Source organism: Schistocerca cancellata, chromosome 5 (assembly GCF_023864275.1).
Source record: "Schistocerca cancellata isolate TAMUIC-IGC-003103 chromosome 5, iqSchCanc2.1, whole genome shotgun sequence".
Lineage (NCBI taxonomy): Eukaryota > Metazoa > Arthropoda > Insecta > Orthoptera > Acrididae > Schistocerca > Schistocerca cancellata.
In genome coordinates, this window is record NC_064630.1 from 427,095,822 (window position 1) to 427,115,076 (window position 19,255).

Here is a 19,255-nt window from a genome sequence, read left to right on the forward strand (position 1 = left end):
CCGTTGCTCTCCCAATCGTGGAGACAACCAAATTTTTAGGCCTTACCTTTGACAGGAAACTTAGCTGGTCTCCACATGTGTCATATTTGGCCGCCCGTTGTACCCGTTCTTTAATGTCCTCCGTGTTCTCAGTGGTATGTCGTGGGGAGCAGATCGAACCGTCCTACTTCGTCTATATCGGTCGATCGTCCGCTCCAAGCTGGATTATGGGAGCTTCGTATACTCCTCTGCACGGCCATCCATCTTACGCCGCCTCAACTCCATACAACATCGGGGTTTACGACTTGCGATCGGAGCATTTTATACCAGTCCCGTAGAGAGTCTTCATGCTGACGCTGGCGAATTGCCACTCACCTACCGGCGCGATATACTGCTTTGTCGGTATGCCTGTCGGCTACTGTCAATGCCCGACCATCCGTCTTATCGTTCCTTTTTTGACGACTCTCTTGACCGTCAATACGGGTTGTATGTCTCTGCCCTGCTACCCCCTGGAGTTTGCTTTCGTCGCCTCCTTCAACACCTTAATTTTTCACTCCCTGCAACCTTTCGAGTGGGCGAGAGCCGCACGCCACCTTGGCTCCAGGCTCAGGTCCGCGTTCACCTTGACCTCAGCTCGCTCCCAAAAGAGGTCACCCCCGGTTCGGTCTACCACTCCCGTTTTTTGGAACTTCGTTCGAAGTTCATCAACATGACTTTCATTTATACAGATGGCTCTAAGACCAATGACAGGGTCGGGTGTTCCTTTATTGTCGGGGCACAAAGTTTCAAATACCGGCTCCATGGCCATTGTTCGGTCTTCACAGCTGAGCTCTTTGCCCTCTATCAGGCTGTTCTTTACATCTGCCACCACCGACATTCTGCTTATGTCATCTGCTCAGATTCCCTGAGCGCCATCCAGAGCCTCAGTGATCCGTACCCGGTTCACCCTTTCATACACCGGATCCAACGCTCTCTTCAGCAGCTGGTGGACGTCGGTTCTCCGGTTAGCTTTATGTGGGTTCCTGGCCATGTCGGTATCCCTGGGAACGAAGCTGCAGATGCCGCGGCCAAGGCTGCGGTCCTCCAGCCTTGGACAGCTTCTTGTTGTGTCCCTTCGTCCGATTTTAGCAGGGTCATTTGTCGGCGCATTTTATCGCTGTGGCATGCCGATTGGGCTGCACTTACCGACAACAAGCTTCGGGCCTTAAAACCTCTTCCCGTGGCTTGGACGTCCTCCTCACGCCCTTCTCGGCGGGAGGAGCTCATTTTAGCCCGGTTTACAATTGGACACTGCCGGTTCAGCCATCGCCATCTGCTGACGGCTGCGCCGGCGCCGTTCTGCCCATGTGGGCACTTGCTGATGGTTAGACACATTTTAATGTCCTGTCCAGATCTTAACACACTGCGCCTCGATCTTAACCTGCCAAATACTTTTGATGCCATTTTAGCGGATGACCCACGAGCAGCTGCTCGTGTTCTTCGTTTTATCAATTTGACAAACCTCGCTAAGGACATTTGATGATGCTGTTTTTTAATCCTATGCCTGTCAGTCTGTCTTTTATCGTGTTTTCCCTTTTAGTTGTTGTTGTCAACTTGTGCCTCGCGGTGCATTCTTAGAGTAGTCAGGGCGCTAATGACCATTGAAGTTGTGTGCCCTAAAACCACCAAAAAAAAAAAAAAAAAAAAAAAAACAGAAGAACCACAAAAGTGCCCCACTTGTGACAGGATACTTTCTGGGACTGGATCAGACTCTGAATGTGGCTCTCCAGCAGGGATACGACTTCCTCAAATCCTGCCCTGAAATGAGATCCATCCTTCATGAAATCCTCCCCACTCCACCAAGAGTGTCTTTCCGCCGTCCACCTAACCTTCGTAACCTCTTAGTTCATCCCTATGAAATCCCCAAACCACCTTCCCTACCCTCTGGCTCCTACCCTTGTAACTGCCCCCAGTGTAAAACCTGTCCCATGCACCCTCCCATCACCACCTACTCCAGTCCTGTAACCCGGAAGGTGTACACAATCAAAGGCAGAGCCACGTGTGAATTCACCCACGTGATTTACCAACTGACCTGCCTTCACTGTGAAGCTTTCTATGTGGGAATGACCAGCAACAAACTGTCGATTCGCATGAATGGACACAGGCAGACAGTGTTTGTTGGTAATGAGGATCACCTTGTGGCTAAACATGCCTTGGTGCACGGCCAGCACATCTTGGCACAGTGTTACACTGTCCGGGTTATCTGGATCTTCCCACTAACACCAACCTATCCGAACTCCGGAGATGGGAACTTGCCCTTCAGTATATCCTCTCTTCCCGTTATCCACCAGGCCTCAATCTCCGCTAATTTCAAGTTGCCGCCACTCATACCTCACCTGTCTTTCAACAACATCTTTGCCTCTGTACTTCTGCCTCGACTGACATCTCTGCCAAAACTCTTTGCCTTTACAAATATCTGCTTGTGTCTGTGTATGTGCGGTTGGATATGGGTGTGTGTGCGAGTGTATACCTGTCCTTTTTTTCCCCCTAAGGTAAGTCTTTCCGGTCCCGGGATTGGAATGACTCCTTACCCTCTCCCTTAAAACCCACATCCTTTCATCTTTCCCTCTCCTTCCCTCTTTGTTGATGAAGCAATCGTGGGTTGCGAAAGCTTGAATTTTGTGTGTGTGTTTGTGTTTGTTAGTGTTTCTATCAACATACCAACGCTTTCATTTGGTAAGCTAAATCATCTTTGTTTTTAGATATATTTTTCCCACGTGGAGTGTTTCCCTCTATTATATATATACGCTACCCGGGTGCACTACACAGGTTTGTAGTGCATTACTGTATTTTTTCACATTTAACAGGGAAGAAATGGGTATTTTTTGCTGTTGAACCAGAGTGTAACAACTCCACACTCCAACACAATGACCATGTGATCATAAGCCTGACAGTTCGGAAGCAAAGCAATTGGTTCCAAAACACAGTTGAAACAGCATGGGGAACTGCACATCTACTACCAAAAATGACAGCCTCTTCTCCTGCTCTGCCCTGCGGAGGACGCACAGCTCTTTTATGAGTTCGTATGTGGTCCACACAGAGCCCCAAGCTATTTCTTCCTTCCTGGGCTACCCCTTTCCCATACCTGTCCTTCCCTGGCTTCCTTCCCTCTGCCCCCTTCCTTCCCTTCTCTTCCCTGTCCTTGTTTACATGGGCCCAGCTATCCTCCTGGTTTCTGCTATCCTTTATAGTTTTCTTCATCTTGTGTTTTTTTACACCTTTCCTTTTTGGCATTTGACATCCCCTAGATTTTGTCTCCATAGTGTATGACAACTGGAGAACAGTTTACAGCCATCAACACTTACTCTGGCATGTGGCCTTACCACCTCTTCCATCTTTCCCTCGATGGTCTTGTCCTTTAACACTGCATAGCTAGCAAGATGGCCAGTCCATGTAGTGGAGGCATTAAGCACCCTTTTGGTTGAGTCCCCTGATGACACAGGGACCACATTTCTGGTACCGGAGCTGCTATCATCCCATGTATGCCTAGCAGCAGTTCCCCACCATTATGGAACATTGGAACTCCCGGCAATGGCTGCCATCCCACACGGACCTAGCTATGGCTGTCTAGTGTCCATGGGGAGAGCCCTGAGCCCTGATCAGAATCAGTGATGTATCACAGCAGTCGCTTCATATATGAAAGGTATTAAGCTCCAAAAAGCTGGCCATCTCTTTAGTTAGGAATGGATCCTTTAATGCCTTCCCTTCCCTGGCTACTCCGTCATAAGAGGGCCAGTCTCAACAGGTTGAGGTGAAGCATTAAGCACCCTTTTGGTTGAGTCCCCTGATGACACAGGGACCACATTTCTGGTACCGGAGCTGCTATCATCCCATGTATGCCTAGCAGCAGTTCCCCACCATTATGGAACATTGGAACTCCCGGCAATGGCTGCCATCCCACACGGACCTAGCTATGGCTGTCTAGTGTCCATGGGGAGAGCCCTGAGCCCTGATCAGAATCAGTGATGTATCACAGCAGTCGCTTCGTATATGAAAGGTATTAAGCTCCAAAAAGCTGGCCATCTCTTTAGTTAGGAATGGATCCTTTAATGCCTTCCCTTCCCTGGCTACTCCGTCATATGAGGGCCAGTCTCAACAGGTTGAGGTGAAACCCTTTCACAACTACCTGGTCAGTACCAGGATTGAGGGGTCCCTTTCACCATCACCAAGCCGTTATTTTTCATGGAAACTATTGAAAACAAGTTTGGTGTCATGGACACACTGAATAATGTGCAATTGGGTTCACTGTTGATCAAACTTTCTTCTGCTTCCAAATCTGTGGCCCTTCATACCTGTGACCATCTTTGTGACATTCTGGTGCCCATTACTCCTCACCCCCCTCTCCAGTGCTCCTCCCCTGTGGTTTCCATGCCCTCCCCTCTAGTTGCCACTCCCCCTACCTGGCCACAGAAGTGTCCCCCTTCTTCAGCATCAGCCGGTGTGGTGATGGGCCCCCTCCCAGGACCCATACCCCTGGCATCTCGCAGACTGGAGACCTGCTGCCACACATTGGCTGTGGGACTCATAGTCTGTGCACCTCAAGGTCACATGCTCTCTCTCAGTCCTTGATCTCACTGAACCCTGCTCTCTCTCTGGGCCCTGTCCCCTTGACATATGAAAGAGAATAAGAGGGGGAGGAGGAGGAGGAGGAGGAGGAGAAGCAGCACTTGGATCCCCATTCCATGCTTATTCAGTGGGGTTATAATGTCACTTTCCAGAGATGCAATCCTGTATTTCCTTTTTCTCCTCACCTTGTGTTGTTCTACAGGAATCACATTTTACTGACGCTCACTTACTGACCCTTTGTGGGTTCCAAGCTTTCTGTTGGAACCAGGTCGGCCCTTTGAGGGCTTCCAGCAGTGTTTGGACATTGGTCTGTACAGACTTTGTTAGCACATGTATTCTCCTTCATACTGCTTTGGAAATGGTTTCTGCCTGGGTCCACCTGGACTCTGTGGTCATGCTTTGCAGTGTCTGTCTCTGACCTGACTGTCTAGGCCCATTGCCCTATTTGCCCTCCTTCACAACTCACAAACAGATGTGTTGAAAATGATTTTTCTCCTCCCTACGTTCTTCTGTCTCTTTGTAATGGGTGTGGACTATGCTCCACACCATCCAAGGCTGCCAATGGCCATCGTCCATCCTGGGCCTTGCCCTGACAGGTGGCTTTTGTATGAATCAAGCACTGCCCGTGGAACATCTTGTGACCCATTTTGCAACAGTGTCCAGCCACTTCCCTCCACTGTAAACAGAGGGCTATGTATTATATTTTACTCGTTGGCAGGTGGAATCCTACAGGCGCCTTCTGCTAAATGGGAACTACTTCTGGCCCTCTCCTCTCCCCATGATTCAGCCCCTGGCCCCAATTCCATTCGTAAGGAATCCATAGTGACAATGTCTCCTCCAGGTGATTAACTGCATTTGACTCCATGAGGTTTCCTCTATCAGTGGAGGGACAGTTCTTAGGCCCGGTAAGGATCCATTCCCCTGATATTTACCAGCCAAGACATTGTGACCAAAAACCCCCTATATTTGAATAGATGATAGGTCATTGGCTCTATTGTGCCCTCGAATCTTGCGGCCTGTTGTCTCCTTACCAGTGCGGTTTTCAGGAGAGATGGTGCTTAATAAATCAACTGCTTAACTTGGAAACCACAATTCGGCAGGCCCTTTCTCGGCGCCACTATCTTGTCACAATTTTCTCTGTTCTTTGTAAGGCCTATGACATTGCTTGACGCCATCACATCTTACTTACGCTCCATGAGTGGGGTCTTTGGGCCACTCGCAGTTTTTATTTGTCACCTCGTGTCCCACTGGTTGTTCAGAATTCAGGTTAGCACCATTCTCATCTCTCCCAGGAGAACAGATTTCCACAGGGCTCTGTATTAAGTGTTCTTTTCCTTATCACAATTAATGGACTCTTGACCTCAGTCAGATCATTGGTCACCCCTGCTCTGTATGTGGATAATTTCTGTATCTGGGCTAGTTCCCACACAGAGGCTTCTGCAGAGCAAAAACTCCTCTGTCGAGCAAAAGCTCCAGGGTGCCATCTGGAGTGCTGGCACAGGGACTCTCTCATGCTTTACAGTTCTCTCCCCTTAAATCATGGGTGGTGCATTTCTGCCACCGTGCTACAGTCCATCCCGATCCAGAGCTGTACCGTGAAGCGCAATACCTGACCGTGGTTCTCCAGTTGTGTTTCTTGGGTCTTCATTTTGACAACAAGTTTACTTGGTTGCCCCATATCCGCCTTCTAAAGATTGACTGTTTCCGTAAACTCAGTGTCCTTCCTTCGCCCACACCTTGTGGGGTGCAGATCATTCAACTCTTCTTCAGCTTTATTGGGCTTAGTTGTGTCCTGTCTGGGCTATGATTGTCATGTTTGTGGCTTAGCTGTCCGTTCCATACTGTTCCTCTTGGACCCAGTCCACCATCTTGGTATATGGCCACTGGTACCTTTCACACTAGCTCTGTCGATAGTCTTCTGGTTGACACTGGGATTCCCTCCCTTTCGGTTTGGTGGTCCCAGCTCCTTGTTTCCTATGCCATCACTATCCAACCTATCCTTGCTCAAGCCTCCTATCCTATTCTTTCTGTGGCTTTGGGATGTAACCCACCCGCTGCCCACCCTCAGGTGGGTTGACTTATTGGCTCCACCTCTATTCTCTCAGCCACGATTTCTGTCTTCCCCTCTTTGTCTTGTTCCCCATATTTTCTCCTCAACAAACTGATGGTCTTTTTCTTTATTAAACTGTCCTCATTCACCCATACTGCCCTCATTCACCTCATACCATTTTGTTATGTATGGACTCAATGAGTGGCCTTCACACTGCTGCACAGTGTTTTTCCTGCAACTCTCTGGAATCTCCCATCCACAAACGTTATCGCTGATTTTGACTGTGCTATTGTTTGTTTGATTCCTCTGGCCACATAAGTATCCCAAGTAACGAGTTTGCTGATCATCTGTCTGGGGAGGGCAGCCACGTATCCTGCCAATTCTTGGGTGAGGCCCCTCCCTGTTTAATAAACTTTGTGCAATTAATATGAGTCCTGGCAAGTGGCTTTCTTCCATCTGCCTCCGAGATGAGATGCCGCCCCCCCCCCCCCCCTTGTAGTTGCAAGTCCCCCTCACAGTGATCCATATCTTGCTGCACTACCCCCAACTTTTGGCTCTTTAAATAGGCCCTCTCTTTTTCCTTGCATGGCTGTTAGGAATGGCCATTGCATGGTCACACGCATCCTCAGTTTTCTTCGTGAAAGTGGTTTGTCCTCCCAGATTTAAGCACTGAATTTCCTTCCAGAATTCAAGTCCCGCAGTTAGCAATGGAGATGGTTCACCTCCACCTCGGCAAGGTTTCTTCTTCCTCCTCCCCCCCCCCCCCCCCCACTTTCCCATTGTTTTGTCTGGTATTTTTTGCCATATTGTCCCCTGTTGTCTTTTTTCCCTGGTGGTGTTTCCGTAGTTTTGCAATCATGGTATGGCATGGAGTTCAGGATGGGTCAGTGGTTGGGCTGGTGCCCCATCACACATTGCACATCTGGGGCAGCCACTGCTTTCAACCCTCCCTCACTGCTGTTCTTTACTCTTCCTCCAATCCCAGTGTTCCTGATGCCACTTTGCTCATTTTCTTTTCCCAATCACTGGGCTGTGCTGTTAGTGTCACTCCTCCCTTAGTTTCTGCCACCTTGGGTCATGGGACCAATGGCCTCGTTGTTTGGGCAGCTCATAGAAACTCTAGCCCAACGCGGGACAAAGTGACATAAGGCGGTGCAAGAGGCGGGAGCGTCACGCTTGAAACTGCAGCTCCCATATCCCTACAAGCATTAAGCATCCAGCATTGCTTCCTTTTGACATCCAAAGTGGGAAATGGTGCCAGCCCCAGCAATGAGTAATTTTACTCCTGATGACAATGGCAGAGCTAGCCATCAAGAGCTTGAGCATTTTGTTGGAACTGATGCGGCTTGAAAACCAAGAAGATTTTTTTTCTTTTTTCCAAGCAATTTCTGCCCACAAGCTCCCAGCATATTAACTGGTCACGAATGATGGCATTGTGAAGGAATTTGCCAAGCTTACACAGTGCTGCCATTTAATCATGCATTACATATCTGTGTATGCTCCAAGCAGTGTTGATAATTGCACCTACTGAGCACCCCATTAGCTGTCTACTGCTACATGTTGCACGTCTACAGAAGTAAGAACGGAGACAGACGTAACAAAAGCTTATAGGACTCATGAAATCAAAATCAATACTTTCATGCTGAATGATTATGCTTGTGCTACTAATTCCATATCAATTCTCATAGACAGTTTCAAATTAAAAAGAACCAATAGTAAAACTTATACTGTTCCAATAAAAAGAATGAGTCAAATTTTGAAAATTTATTAACATATGTAACACTTACTGAATTTCCCTTCATAGCGGACCACAGTCATGTAAACCACATACACCTAGTGAGTATGCCTGGAGGTCTCATTCAGCGTATTGAAGAGACTATTCCGGCAGCCACTTAGGTGACAGGGAGCAATCCTCTGCAGATTGTGTGGTACACATTGCAACAAACAATGCCTGTTGTCTGGGCTCTGATGTCATACTTGGATCATTCCAGTAACTACAAGAAAAGGTTGAGAATACCAGCCGTGCTTACAGAGTTTCAACAAAGGTCACATTCTGCAGCATTGTTACCCCTGCTTCTGAATCAAGTGGAAGGCTTGAACCAGAAACTCTGAGGTTTCTGTGACAAGCTAGGCTATGGGCTCCTAGACTTATGCTACACAATTGAGAGTTGCGAGGTCTCCCTAAGTACCGTATTTACTCGAATCTAAGCCGCACTTTTTTTCCGGTTTTTGTAATCCAAAAAACCGCCTGCGGCTTAGAATTGAGTGCAAAGTAAGCGGAAGTTCTGAAAAATGTTGGTAGGTGTCGCCACAACTAACTTCTGCCGTCAAATATATGTCGCGCTACACAGGTATGCTTTGCAGGCACAAAGATAAATACTGGCGCCAAAACCTCTGCGTCAGTAAATAAATTAAAAGGTAGAAGAATGTAAACATTATGCCATGTAGTCTTTCATGTTTGCTGCTATTTCATTTAAATCCTGTCTGCCTAATAAACTACGAAACTAGAACAGCAAACGTGGAAGAATATACATATCATGTCATGTTTATATTCGTATTATTCTTATGCTGAATAGTGATACAGTTAGAAACTAAGCTCAGCAACTGACTAGATTTTTAAGATGACCCTAATTTCTGTGCAGAATGTAACGTACTAAAGAGTCATCTGCAAAGATTTTCAAACGGAGAAAAATTTTCGCTAAACTCTCGTTCAGAACATCTTCTATCATACGCAGTCTATTATTTGGTTCTTGTTGATCATTATCAAATAAAGCAGCAGTTTAAGTAACAACAAATAGCAGACTCTTGCCATTGTTTCGCTTATGAGACAATTCCTCTCTTTTTTTTCTTTTTTTAATTGTAAGTCGCGGTAGCGCACACAAAAGCAAGCGTTGCCGCGAGTGGCGACAGGTCGTAAACACGCATTATCAGAATGTAACAAACAATGCATGACAGTACAATATTGCATTTTCAGCTTAGAGTGACATAAACACCTATAACAAAGAGAATGGCACTTTTCAGATCAAAGCAAAAAAGCAATCGATTCAAACCAGATGAAGCACGCAAAAAATGAAGGGTACCCGTATAAATACGGACGGAGTGCCTGACACATAGCAATGGATACCTGGTAAAGCTTAACTGTTAAGCTTACGACTCAAACCAAACTACTGTAGCTGTATCTTCATCCATTCGACTTCGATTGTGTTTCATGTTACAATGGACCAACTGTTTTTTGATTTGGAGGGGCGGTCTAAAACTTTTCTCTCACCTTGAATTTCGAGTCTCAAATTTCAGGAGCAGCTTAGATTCGGGAAAAATTTTTTTCCTTGATTTCGAGTCTCATTTTTCGGGTGTGGCTTAGATATGAGTGCAGCTTAGATTCGAGTAAATACGGTAGGTCGGGTGTGCACTACATATCATAGGCAGCTATCCATGTAGCTGACTCTGAATAGGGTGCACACAAGAGTTTTTTAGATTAGGTGACTCTCCATCCAGTACAGGTAATGGTAGCTGTGGGAAACCCAGAAATATCAGTGTAAGATCCAAAGAAATACCTCCCGCAGATGAGAGTTTCAAAATTCTAGTGGTTTACTGCTAAAACATTTGCAATGAGTTTGTCAGAGTTCAAAGCACTCCTAAAAAGCACCGGAGCTCACATAATACTTTGCACAGAAAGCTAGCTAAAATGTGAAGTTGACAGCATCCATATCTTTGCGGAAAAGTGAAGCATATACAAAAAGGATAGGGAAATGGGGGAAATATAGGTGACGTATTTGTTGAAGTAAACAAGAAACTCAGATCCACTGAGATAGAAATGGAAGCTGCATGTGAGTGTATTTGGGCATAAAATTACAATAGAATCCGTCTATCAACTAACAGAAAGTGGGGGGGGGGCGGGGGTGGAGGTGGGGGTCCAGACACCTTTCCCCCACCCCCACCCCACCCCCACCCCTAAGCCTATGTATGGTCTCCTCTCTCTTTTGCTACCACTGCCACAATCTCCCTCCATCTCTCTCTCTCTCTCTCTCTCTCTCTCTCTCTCTCTCTCTCTTTCTTTCTTTTATTGCCACTATCTCTCACTGACCATCACTACCTCCTCTTTTTTTGGCTGCCACTGCCACTGCAACTGCTACTGCCTTCATCCATCTCTCTTTCTCTTTCACTGCCAATTTCTCTCTACAACCATCACTGTCTCCTCACCCTTGCATGGTCACTGTCTCTCTGCTACACTCTTTCAGGACAGAAAAGTTGAAATATGTTCGCATGTCAAAATTTTTTGGTGAGAAAGGGAGAATGGGGCAGCTAGTTTCCCAGTTTTCTGTCAGATTCTTTTAAAGGAGAATGTTCACCTTTATTATGCTCCAACAGAAGCATTTTTCAACTGGTTGTCTTCTCATTTATACACTTCGACACGTTTAAACCACAGATAAGTATGCATAATATATGGTTAACATAAAATACTCTCCCATCCAGTGCATGTTCATGTAATTCTTCTTTACAAAAAAATGGACATTTTTAGGCCTAGCCTACAGTATACCAAAAAATATGCTCTTTGATTTGCAAGTACAAAGAATTTTGTATGAGAAAGTAATTTTTTGTAAAGTGCACCATGGAATAATTCCCAAGCCAAGAGAACATGCATGAGTGTTATACAGAGATGGTGCAACATAAAGTTTTATTGTTAAAAAATTGTGACTAAAAACATATTTTGGTAACTTCAGAACCCTTGCCATATATTTGCTATGTCAGTTAAAACTACATTTATGTCTCAGACCAGATGTTATGTGCAAATTTGATGTGCTTAATTTTGGTAACTTTTATTTAACCTCTGGATCTCGGTTATGGATAATGATATCAAAAAAAGTTCCAATTTTTCATGAGAACATCATCTAAAGAACATGTGTTTAAAAATTTTTTATGATTTGCCATGAATAGAAATTATAGAAGTGTAATATAACCTTAATTGGTACCCTTAAATCATGATCTTCTGATTGTATTTTGATAAGGGATAAAGATTTTCGTAAATGGGAAAGTGACATTTCTAGATAAAAGTCTAAAAAATTTACAGTTAAAATTTAAGCCATTTTCCACAGTTAGTTATTCAGATAATTGTAGCCCATGGTGCAAAAATGGCTAAACACTGGTTTCCTGCACAAGTACGGTAACTTAGAACCTCTGGATCTTGGTAACAGATAATGATATCTAAAAAGATTTTGAAGTTCCTTGAGATCATTATATTAAGTACAATTGGCAAAAATTTCAATGATTTGCCATGAATAGAAATTGTAGAAATCACCATTCCCACAATTGATACTTTTGGTACCCAAGAATCGCCCATGAGCAAATGGTACTTTTATAAGCCACCTAAGGCCCACTGTAGACCACATCGAATTCAAAAGAACCAATTGATTTGCTCAATTCGCGTAGGCTAGAGGAAGTGTGTAATGTTTAAATTTTGACCTTATACTGTAGGATGGCCACAGTATGCCCAGTCTTCCAATAGGTATACTTAAAGTTGCTAGGCCAAGTGCTATCCAAAACATTTGACCCCTTCCTATCTGATTGATAGAACCAGAGAGGTGAAGAATTTCTGTGAGCAGAGGAGTAAAAGACTCAATGCAATTCCTAACAAAATGCTGATGATCTCATCTGAGTTGGGTGTGCACTAACACAATGTTTACGGCAGTATAGCATTATAACTTAGCTACTCCATCAAATTTTTCTTGAGAATTACTTTGTTTTAATAGCTATCATATTCTTTTTCAGACAAAGCTGCTGGGAGCATACCTGTATGAAGTAGCGAGGCTCTAAGTATATCGTACAGCAGATTATTTGAGTGTAATCCAGATATGTTTTTATATGGCATAATGTTATTGTTTTTCCTTTATTGAATGAATAAAAGGTATATTGTAACTAATTAACAAATTATTAAATGTGTTTTATGTAAGATATTGTATAGTTGACCCAACACAATGAGCCCTATTTCTTAAAATTGTTTGTTTCCAATTTTATACTTTCTTAAAATATTTGAACACACATTTACCTGACAAAAATAAGTATTTTATTTCTTTGTATGACAAAATTTTTCATCTGTCTAATATTTTGATTTTGAAAACTACAAATGGATTACTGAATGTAGTGTATTTATTTAAACAAAAAGATAATTTTTGATATATATTGTTAAATCTCGAGAACTAAAGTATGTAGTTAAAATATCATGGGGACAGGTATGTATGTAGCTACTTAGTCTGCAGTTTGAGAGTCTCTGGCCTACTTTGACATTACCAGTATAAAATTTCTAATGATCATTGTGACCTAATAAAAGCATCAATTTCTGCTCTATAAGTTTGAAGTTCTCAAGCAGATAAGCAAATGAAAGAACATAGAAGCACACCACATTAGTTTTAATTGGTGATCATCACAAACTCATGTAATTTCTGATTTATTCAATTATTGCTTTATTTCATGTCACAAGCAGATTTCTGCAGACAATCCCCATTTAGTCAAGGTTCAAATACAGTGTTCCTCCAGTGAAGGATTCTGCAACTGATCAGCCTCATTAACTTAAATGAACAAAAAAGTGAAGTGAGATAGGAGCGTAAGTTGAGGTGCCCTTTATAATTTAGGAAATTAATAATTTTTCTTCACTATATGAGGAGGCCTTTGCACCTTGTGAGTTGTCGCACTCGGAAGCAATCAGATTACTCACCATCACTACAAATGGCAATAAATTTTGCCGAGTCAATCTCGTAGCTGTGAGTGATTTCTAAACACTGGCCAGTAGTGTTCGCAGGGAGTGCTTTGAAAAATATAACGTCTTTCATCTGTTTCAAAGTGCACAAATACTATAAATTGAGCACAATCTGAAAAATCATTAGATTCATCAAACTGCACAGCAAAATGTGGGCTCTTTTTTAATGGAGTATGATATTACTCTGGATAAGATGACTTCAGAAATCAGCAAATATATTACTCCAGCAGATTCAATTTTTTTTTGTAGCAATATAGGTCGCAATGTATTTCAAACACATTTTAACAAAAGAATAAGAGCAGCCAATACCTTACTATTTAAACCAATAAAAATGATTTAACTTAAAATGGGCATCTTATTATTTATTAATACACATTTTTTACCCTGAACTCTAAGACAGTTACCAAAAACTACTTTAAGCAAAATCAAATTTTACCAATTTGTTGGTGGAGGACCCCAACTCTCCTTTTGTTAAGCGATATTCCATCCCCCCCCCCCCCCCCCCCCCCCCTTGATTTCTCAATCAACATAGTACCAACAGAAAGAAAATTAAACACGTTGCTTTTGAAATCGCTGATATGTTTTTATTATGGTTCTGGGGGTCACCAGAATAGTTTTACTTGGAAAGGGGTCACATACCCAAAAAGGTTGAAAAACACTGTTGTATTGGGTAGGCAAGTGATATGTTAGAATACTGAGGAAGTGTAGGAAACTAGAACATTTAAATGAAAGTATGCAGAAAGATATTTGAGCATTTTCGGAGGCAAGATGGCTAGACAATAGCAGTTTTTTTTTATTGAAGTGACAGAAATTTTTGTACTGGATCAAATGATGGTAGAATAGGAGTAAGCATAATAATGAAACAGTGGATAGTCTAGGATGGAATACAGATAACAACAATATGGAAATAATAGTTTGCTACTCACAACATGGAGGAAGCGTTGAGCAGCAGACAGGCACAATGAAATAAGTAACTAGTATTCTTTTCATTGTGCCTGTCTGATTTAACAACTCTTCTATGTGGTGAGTAGCCATATGTCCTTTCCTTATGGCTGTTACTTGGAATAGTAATTAATGGGTAGTGAAACTGTCAGCTGAGTAGAGGGGTATCTGCAGAAAACAAAGAATGGTGATTATTTTAATAATATAGGAATACTTTCCAACCACAGGTTTAGATGACAAACTGAATAAGTGTATGATAACAGTAATTAACTCAGTGTCCAAGAATTTAAACGTAACAGGAGGCTAAAGTGTGGTCATCTATGAAGTTAGAGGGAGGGGGAAAAAACCAGCTAGAGAATTTGGTATTAGTAAGAAAAATGAGAGGATTGTGATCTACCCACCTAATCATAAGCATTCTTCTGTAACAAAACATTTCAAAAGCTACTACGTTAGGTTAGGTTACTGTTCTTGTATAAACTGCTTATTGTTCACATTTCACTTCCATACTAGCTACACTCTAGATGAATGCCTTCAGAAAATACTTCATAATACTTCATTGATATTCACTGTTAACAAATTCCTCTTCTTCAGAAATGCTTTTATTACCATTACTAGTCCACTTTTTATATCCTTTCTACTTTAGCCATCATGGCTCAAACTGCAAAACTCATCTACTATGTTTAGTGTTTCATTTCCTAAACTAATTTTCTCAGCTTCACTTGATTTAATTCAACTGCATTCCATTACCCTTATTTTGCTTTTGCTTCTGTTCATCTTATATTCTCTACCAAAACACTGTCTAGTCTGTTCAACTGCACTTCAAAGTCCTATGCTGTCTCTGACAGAATTGCAATGTCACTGGCACACCTCAAAATTTGAATGAGTTTCTTTACAGTGACTGTACCACATGGAGGATTCCTTCCATTATGAATTTTTCTACTGGGTACACATCTACCCTGTACATGTCATCTATTCTTTCAAACTTGAGCCACAGTTCCTCTACATGCTCCTGGTTGCTTGTTTTAGTTGCCATTTGTGTTTTGGAATTCATTGTTATTATAACTGCCTCGCGGTCGCTGATACCAGTTCCAGTGAGGACTTCCTCAAAGATTTCAAGTTTGTTTTTTACCATTAAATCCAACATAGTTCCATTATGAGCAGCATTCTTAACTGTCTGTTCTAGGTAGTTTTCAGAGAAGGCATTTAGTAATGATTCACTTGACAAGTCTGGTGGATGATAGAAGGATTCAATTACCATTTTATTTCCACTCCTGATACTGAGACTTTCCCAAATGATCTCACATGCAGCTTCAGTTTCTCTCTTGTCTACTGTGACAAATACACATCCTCCATTTCCCATTAGCCTATTCTTTTGATATACACTTAAAATTTCCCCAAAAATCTCACTGCTATGGATTTCAGACTTCAAACGGCTTTCTGTACCTATTATTATGTGACCTTCACTGCTTAACAGGCATGCTTCAAATTCTGGCATTTTGTTGTTAATGCTTAAGGAGTTAGCTACTATGATTTTAAAAGTGTTGCCTGTGGGGGGCATTGTTTTGGATCTTACACTTATTCTTCTTGGTCTGCTACAGCTGTGGTTACGTGGACTGGACAAAGAGTCGCCTAATCTAAAACAAACCTTGTGTGCACTGCACACACAGTCAATCTACCTGGGTAGCAGCCTCTGATGTGTAGTGCATGCCTGACCCATTTAGGGAGGCCCTGTAGCTGTCAACCCTATGGTGCAACTCCAGGAAGTCACAGCCTAGCTTGTTATAGAACCTTCGAAGTCTTTGTTTCAGTTCTTTCCCTTGGTTCAAAACCAGGGTGCCCTGATCAGTTCTGGGGACAATGCGGTGAATTGTGAGCTTTGTTGAAATTCCATGTGCAATGGTAGTCTTCTAACAGTCCCTAGAATTGCACACTACTTAAACTAACGTTTGCTAAGAACAACACAAACACACATGCCCGAGGGAGAACTCGAACCTCGAGCACAGCACAGTCACAGTACCAGTACCTTCTGATGACAGTTTCATAAACAAGCTGTTTGTTCATTTTCAGGGCAATAAATCCAGACATTTAAGGTCAGGTAGTCTTAGTGTAAAGGTCTTCAATACAGTGACAAACTTTTTCTTCCAAAGTGACAGTATTCATGATTTGCTGCTGGTCTGTAAATTGTGTATGTGATGAGGATCACTGTTCCTCAAAAAGTACCAATGAGCATATTTGAATGTTGGTGTGAAACTATCTGGTGCATGGTGGCAGGTTTCTGTGCCCATTGATAGAATTATTGTTGTTTCTGTCTTGCTTTCAAAGGCTGATTCTCTTCTCCAATCCTGTTTTCTTGCCAGCGCAAACCTTTTCTTTTCAGCATAACTGCTGAATCCTACGTGATCACCAATCTTCGTTATGTACTTGCATCTAGGCCTATTTCTGTGATACTTTCATTTCTCCACCCCTTCTAAACTTTGGAGCAACAGCTCACTTCATAACAATGCTATGTTGAATCTTGAATCACAGACCAATTGAGAGGGAAAGGTCATTAACAAGGACTAATACTCACAGTGAATGCATGTTTATTAAGTACACATGGAGTTGAACTACCTGCCTCAGCAAAAAGAGCTCCTATTTACTCACACATTAAATGTTATAGCTATTTTTAAAAAAATGAAAAAGAAAAAGGAAAATTAAATGGTCGTATGGGCATTGCCGGCCGGGAGGCCCCACCTGGGGAAGTTCAGCCACTGAGTGTGAATCTTATTTCAGTCAACGCCACATTAGACAACTTGCGTGCTGGTGATGAGGATGAAATGATGATGAGGATAACACAACACCCAGTTCACAAGCAGTGAAAATCTCCAACCTGGCTGGGTATTGAACCCAGCCCCACTGCATGGGAGGCAAGCATGTTACCATTCAGCTAATCAGGTGGACAGCTATTTACAATATTCCATCAATTAGTAAGTCCTATAAACTTCAGGAAGACACAAATAAATAATAATAAAGACTTCCAGGAGGAGGAAGTGAGCCAGTCATCCATATGACATCCACTAGTGATTATTATTACAACTTCTGGCATCAATCTTGGCTGAAAGATTTTTCCATTATCAGAGATAATTACATGTGGTGCTTCACACTTCAAAATTATATCTTTAGCAAGAAAGCTGACAATTTCCGGAGCTCCAGCAGTAGGTACAGTGGTAGCAGAATAATGGGTAAGGTTATCTGTGCACACTATTATCCATTTATTTCCATTTTTCTGATGTGTTTTGAAATAAAGTGTTTACCTAGATTTTTTTATGATATATTGTAATGGCATACCAGCATGTTAGGAAGCTATTGTTTATGAAATATGGAATATATCTCAGTAACTACTAAGGCAATCACCTTGAAATTGGAGAGGCGAACTATTATCATTATTTGACAGTGTTGCGTTCGGTTCTATTACAGTCAGTTTACTGAAAGATACAGAGGTTAAACCACAGGCTGTATATGATGTAGTGACTTGATATGCACATGCACTGTGACACACCAGCAGACGCATGCATAACATGGGAATGGAGCTCTTGAGTACATACAGGCACTCAATATTGCCTCTTAAAGAGTGACTACATACTGCTAGGCCACAACACCATTCAAGACATGTAGTGTGCCTTTGAATGTAGACAGCAGTCAAATATTTTAACTCTGTGTTGCAGGCATTAAAGTGACATGTCATATATTACCAGCATCTCTATCTAGGTATTCCCTACTTCATTTATTAATGTGAATGAACAATTATTTGACTTCCTACAAAATACTCTATTTAAATTTACACTTGTGGCCATTTTTATAACAGCTGTTGCAGAAAGGCAATGATCACTCCAAAAATAATGGACACTACAATAGATACACAAATCATAATATTGCATTTGAATAGAGCAAGATTTTAGCTATTCACTTTGTCATTTTTAGGGTTCTGTATCTCGGTGGGTTCTGTACCTCAGTTAGTAAAAATGGAACCCTTATAGGATCACTTTGTTGTATGTCCATCTGTCAGTGTTGAGACCCCTTTTTATCATGAATGGGTAGACATATCAAGTTGAAATTTATATCACATACTAAGGTCTACAGGTGGTGTAAAAAATTTAAGCTTCTAAACCATCACAATCAAAAGATATGGCTAGTTATGTCATGTATTGTGATACTCTCAAACGCACACAAAACCTATAGCGTAATTCCTGTTGACCTAGAATCATTAAATTGGGCAAGAAGTGAGGTTTCACACTACAAGTAAAGAAGAAAACAAAAAATTGTAATTATATCACAAAAAATAATTTTTTGTCATTATAAACTTAGATTTTTGACAGACTGCATATGCAACCTATCTCTGGAACTATTGTACAGGTTTTGATATGCTTTTCAATAATAGGACAGTTAAGGCTTCTATTTATAATTTACAAATATTTTGTGCTAACTGGCTGAGCTATGATGAAATGAACCCCCTACCCCTATGAAAACGATGCCTTTGCTATCTAGCAGTGATGAGGCGCGATTGTGTTTTTAGATTTGTTAATTTGTTTGCAACCAGTTTCGGCCCTTTCCTCAAGCCATCGTCAGGCTTTTGATCACCACTGTGGCTCCTAGTGGCGGCAGATGGAATGAGATCCTTAGAAGTAAGCAGTGACAACCTTACTTTTAAGGATTTCACTCCAACTGCCGCCACCAGCAGCCACAATGGCAGTCAAAAGCCTGAAGATGGCCTGAGGAAAGGGCCGAAACTGGTTGCAAACAAATTAAAAATCTGGAAGCGCAACTGAGACTGTTTTTATCTGATTTTTAGCATTTATACCAATCACTGTGCTCCAGAATGCTCTCTAAAATTTTAAATTACTACACTGATAATTTATGCCTACCACATGTACAGCATCTGTAATGTTTCA

General features: G+C 42.3%; 1 protein-coding gene across 1 annotated transcript in view; it reads left to right on the forward strand.

The window, feature by feature from the left end:
- LOC126188281 (cytosolic non-specific dipeptidase) overlaps positions 1–12,556 on the forward strand; it is a 178,521-nt gene extending 165,965 nt beyond the window's left edge. Inside the window, exon 9 of the mRNA XM_049929865.1 lies at positions 12,401–12,556. Within this exon, the coding sequence (XP_049785822.1) occupies positions 12,401–12,445 (45 nt within the window). The 3' untranslated portion in view covers positions 12,446–12,556. The remainder of the gene's footprint in view (positions 1–12,400) is intronic.
- Positions 12,557–19,255: the final 6,699 nt, after the last annotated feature.